This window comes from Penaeus japonicus, unplaced genomic scaffold (assembly GCF_977035675.1).
Source record: "Penaeus japonicus unplaced genomic scaffold, GWHDUDI00000001_assembly GWHDUDI00000036, whole genome shotgun sequence".
Classification (NCBI taxonomy): Eukaryota; Metazoa; Arthropoda; class Malacostraca; order Decapoda; family Penaeidae; genus Penaeus; species Penaeus japonicus.
In genome coordinates this window covers 2,546,985-2,551,984 of record NW_028234438.1, presented here as the reverse complement: position 1 = coordinate 2,551,984, position 5,000 = coordinate 2,546,985, and the positions used below count along the sequence as shown (strand labels likewise).

The following is a 5,000-nucleotide window of genomic DNA, read 5'->3' as shown; positions in this document are numbered from 1 at the left end:
ACCAAGAAGAAGAATTTATCAAAATGAAATTGGCAGTGGTAGAAGAAATTGTTTATCAATAAGTATTGTCATTGTAATATATAAATATCAAAGAGAAATATGTAGAAATAGGGTTCCAGTTTTATATTTGTTTATTTATTTGTTTTGTTAGACAATATCACTTGTAGGATTGTTAATAACATGCGGAGGTTTATTCCCAAAGCACTGATATTTTTTGCTTCCTGGATTATATTCCTGATTCTAATGCTAGTCCTTGAATAACACCATTACTAGAATCAGGAAGCTTTGTGTATTACAGGATAATTTTATCATATTTGTTAATTGTTTTGCTATTTTATTGACCGTTTTTGAACACTAAAATGAATAGATAGGATGTATATTCTATACCATAATTGTAGAACCTTTTTTTTTCTTGCATTTTTAAGGGAAGATTTTAGATAGCATTAGTCTTTAAACTCGCATTTCCATCTATTCCATGCAGGTACATGACTTTTATGTCCATGGGAGCTTGGTATCACCAGAGTTACGAACTTGCTATCTTCACCACTGCGATTTCTACATTCCTTGGCTGGCCCTTTGCAGCTGCCATAGGGTAAGCTACACAGTGTTAATGGTTTCATTGCCTATTTTAATGCATATACAATTATGTATGTGTATTGTATTATAGAGATTGAGAAATACTATTTTTCTTTTGACTTAAATGGCTTTTCTTTCTACAGGATTCCCATTGCTTATGATATCATCTTTCGCAAACAGCAGATTTTCATGTTTGTCAAATGGTGCATAATATCCATGGTCACTATTCTGGTGAGTGAATACATGTTTGTTGTTGTTGGTGTTGTGGTAAAGTTCAGGCCATGAGCTAATGTTGTCTTTTCACTTTTGTTAGTAAACTATAGTTCAACATATATATGTGTGTTTGTTTTTATGTGTGTGGGTGGGTGGGGGGTGAAGCGTGTTTATATATATATATATATATATATAAGAGAACTACTATTATAGGTTGAATGGCTGGCAGGTGTTTATAGTGTGTGAAGATATATAATGTTGAAAATAGTCAGATATTGTTATATTCTATATATTTTTTAACCTCTCTTTCCAGGTTCCAATGGTCCAAATAGACTCCCATTACTTTGGCAGCTTGGTCATTGCACCTCTCAACATTGTGAAATACAACGTCTTCACTTCCCACGGTCCGGACTTGTATGGCACTGAGCCGTGGAGTTTTTACATGTTCAATGGTTTCTTGAATTTTAACATTGTCTTTTTAGCAGCGCTGGCATCTCTTCCAATGTATGTAAGTGTCTGTGTTTGTGTTTTTGTTGATGTTTATGCTTAAGTTTTGTTGTGATTGCTAAATTATAAACAAGGGACCTTAGTAAAGTCTACATGTTATTTGCAATTTTGTTTAAAAATTATTGAAAATGTGTCATTTACTGTTATTTATTTAATGTACGTAATAGCCAAGAATGATTTCACATGCAATAAGGATAAATGTTTGGTAATAAGGATTTATATAGCTTCTCTGTATTTCTATGCAATATTGCAGTATCTTATTTTTCAGGTAGTGACTTAAAAAAAATCATATTGTAAAAAAAAAGAACCGTGTGTGTGTGCGTGCGTGCGTGCATGTGTGTTTGTTTTGTTTCATTCGTATCTTTTCACCCCATTTCCTCCATCCCTTTACAGACCCTGGTGTCTTATTTAGTACAGCTGCCAAAGAAGAGCAGCATGTACCTTCCCCTATGGCTCACTTCCTCCCCCCTCTACATCTGGCTACTCGTCTTCATTCTGCAGCCCCATAAGGAGGAGCGGTTCCTCTTCCCAGTGTACCCGCTGATATGCCTTGCAGGAGCCGTTACCATCGGTAGGTAGGGCTTGGGTTGTCTGGGCTGTCTTAGACCCTTTTCTTTATGATACCTGTCTTTAATTTTAGCTGCTATATATTTGAAAGAATTAAGATACTGTGGATAGGTTGTGTGTGTGTGTGTGTGTGTGTGTGTGTGTGTGTGTGTGTGTGTGTGTGTGTGTGTGTGTGTGTGTGTGTGTGTGTGTGTGTGTGTGTGTGTGTGTGTGTGTGTGTGTGTGTGTGTGTGTGTGTGTGTGTGTGTGTGTGTGTGTGTGTGTGTGTGTGTGTGTGTGTGTGTGTGTGTGTGTGTGTGTGTGTGTGTGTGTGTGTGTGTGTGTGTGTGTGTGTATTTGTGTATTTGTGTGTATTTGTGTGTGCGTACGTGTGTAAATAGGGTTAAAGTTATTATTTTTTTTTACTTTATTCTATTCAAAGTATGATATTTGTGGAAAGGTAAAGAAGCCTATTTCTCTATCAAGCTTGTTTTTTTTTTCTCCCTTTTTAATCTTTTTCTTTTACTTTCTATCAGACTGCTGTCAGAAACTTGGCTCATTCCTATTATCAGTGAAACGGCAACATTACTTGCATCACACAAATTGGCTTGCAATTTGCATAATCATTGTGACATCGGTATTAAGCCTGTCACGAATTGTTGGACAATATAGAGGTATGTTACCTTTTTTTTTTGGGCACATTTATTTATTATTTGTTTTATCATATGATCATCCTGTAGGCCTCCAGTATAGTATCTTGTGTTTGTTGTATTTGTGATTGATATGTTGATAAGGATAATTCAGCATTTATTTATATAGATGTCACTTTTTTGTCTTTCTTTCTTTGTTGTAATTACTCTGAATAAGATTCCTCAGCTCAGACATCCTTAACTGCTCCGTATCCAAGGACTTCATTTGCTTACCTTTTTTTCCAAAATTACTTTCTGCAGCTTATCACGCGCCTCTGGAAACGTTCATGGAGCTCAACCGTCTGGCTGTAGAAGAGAATTTCCCAACTGACCGTCCGATCAACCTATGCGTAGGGAAGGAGTGGCACCGTTTCCCTTCCTCGTTCTTCCTGCCTGGATTAAAGTGAGGAGTTGTATTGATTTTTTTTTTTTGTTTTTTTCCATCTTATGAATATTAGTGTTGTATTGATATATATATTTGTATATAATATTTTTCTTTCTTTCTTTTTCTTTATCTTCTTTCTCTTCTTCATCTTCTTCTTCCTCTTCTTCTTCATCTTCATCTTCATCTTCTTCTTCTTCTTCCTTTTTTATCTCACTTCTCATTGTTGTTGTTCTTTTTCTTTTAGAGTCTGTGCTTAAGCAAAGCAAAAATGATTCAGAATATTTTGTAGTACAGATTTTTTTCTCTTTCTCTCTCTTTTCAGTTGGAATTTACAGTTCATTGAGAGTGAGTTCCGTGGGCAGCTTCCCCAGCCTTATTCAGAGGCAGCCAATGGAACGCTTATCATACCTGATAACATGAACGACATGAATAAGGAGGAAGAATCTAGATATGTATGTGTATGATGAGATGTCTTCATTTCATTCACATTGATTATATTTTTTATCTTTGTTTATGTATCTTTCTATATAAATATGATATGATGTAACCTAATCCATACCTTAAGATGAAATGTAGGGGGAGGACTCTGAAACCGGGCTCCTCATCGGAAATTAAACTTTATTTTCCGGGAAATGTTCAACAGATACCCTTAAGTTCCTGCCACTTCTTGATTGACCTGGACAGAGCAGATGAGACGGAAAGGGAGCCAAGATATGCGAAACGCACTGCGGATTGGATAACTCTCCATACTGTCCCTTTTATGGATGCACAAAGGTCAGTTGTGTAAATAAGATTAGTTGATCAGTTGATATTTTTATTATCGTTATTATATTTTTTTTGTAAAGTCATTTAATCAACACAGTTATAACTTGAAGATAGCTTGAGGTAAGGTTTCTGCATGAGAAGATGATCAACATTACAAGAAATGATATCCTTCTTCGTCAAATGACCTTATTGCCAAGATTAGGCTAGGGTGATTATTCTCACTGTGAGCTATCAACATTTTTTATATTTGCTCTCCTGACTTGATTATCTCATTTTTCAGACCAGTTATACCTTGTCTTTACTGACATTATCTTTATATGATGTAAACCATCGATAATACCTCCTCCTTTTCCCATTGTCGCAGATCTCATCGATTCCTGCGTGCCTTCTACGTCCCCTTCGTCACGGAACAGCACTGCTCTTATCTCAATTATACACTAATGCAGTCAACCAAGTGGAAACCAAAGTCTCGATATTTAGGACGATTATAGTAATATGTGGGATTGTTATTTTAATAAAAAATATAGATAGTTAGATAAACAAAAGTTGTTGCTGTGACAAGATTGCTGTGAACACATTGTACAGTCCAAAGATAACTGGCGTCTGTTCTTTTTCGTACATTTGTATATTTTGTTGATATTTGTCCCGTTTTCACCCTTGTACCTTCCTTGCTCTGTATATTAGATGTATGATGGGTATATGTATGATGTTTATTGTCTGCAAGATATGTTATTTTTTTGCATTTTATTATTATTATTATTTTTTTTTTTTGCAATTATCTTGTCTGATGGATCAATTGCATTGTGATATAGCTTCATACTATATAAATGTCTTGTTATATTTGCAAAGAGAGTCTTATTTGCTTAAAAGCTTTCTTTATTCCATTTCACATCATTCCATCTTTTGAAGTGTATAATAGTGCATAAGAGAATCTATCTTATTTTGGAGAAATGTTTGAGGACAGGGTACATGAATGGTATTTATAGGTGCAAATGTAGAAAAGGTGTGAATGGGAATGAATAATTCTACAGTGCAAGATATGTCATTGATGTCTCAGTTTTACACCGTCATCTGAATCACAAAATACTGATGTAATGTCAAAATGGTAATGACATGTCTTGCAATTTGGGATTATTCTCACTCATACATTTTGTAGACAGGGAACATATATGTCGGGAAAGCATCGTGTTCACAGGATAGAAAAAAAGGATTTTGTGTATGAAAGAGCATGAGCAAGAAAAGATATGTTAGTGTGATAGAAAGAGAAAAAAACAAGTGTGTCTAATTCATGTCCTGTACAGTGCTTTGGTGTGTCATCA

At 35.1% G+C, this 5,000-nt stretch overlaps 1 protein-coding gene across 1 annotated transcript in view; it reads left to right on the top strand.

Annotated features, from left to right (window-relative positions):
* Alg9 (alpha-1,2-mannosyltransferase Alg9) overlaps positions 1 to 5,000 on the top strand; it is a 12,574-nt gene extending 7,574 nt beyond the window's left edge. The window contains exons 5-13 of the mRNA XM_043032624.2: positions 482 to 592; positions 720 to 807; positions 1,103 to 1,297; positions 1,690 to 1,867; positions 2,379 to 2,516; positions 2,793 to 2,934; positions 3,239 to 3,368; positions 3,560 to 3,690; positions 4,046 to 5,000. Of these exons, the coding sequence (XP_042888558.1) occupies positions 482 to 592; positions 720 to 807; positions 1,103 to 1,297; positions 1,690 to 1,867; positions 2,379 to 2,516; positions 2,793 to 2,934; positions 3,239 to 3,368; positions 3,560 to 3,690; positions 4,046 to 4,172 (1,240 nt within the window). The 3' untranslated portion in view covers positions 4,173 to 5,000. The remainder of the gene's footprint in view (positions 1 to 481; positions 593 to 719; positions 808 to 1,102; positions 1,298 to 1,689; positions 1,868 to 2,378; positions 2,517 to 2,792; positions 2,935 to 3,238; positions 3,369 to 3,559; positions 3,691 to 4,045) is intronic.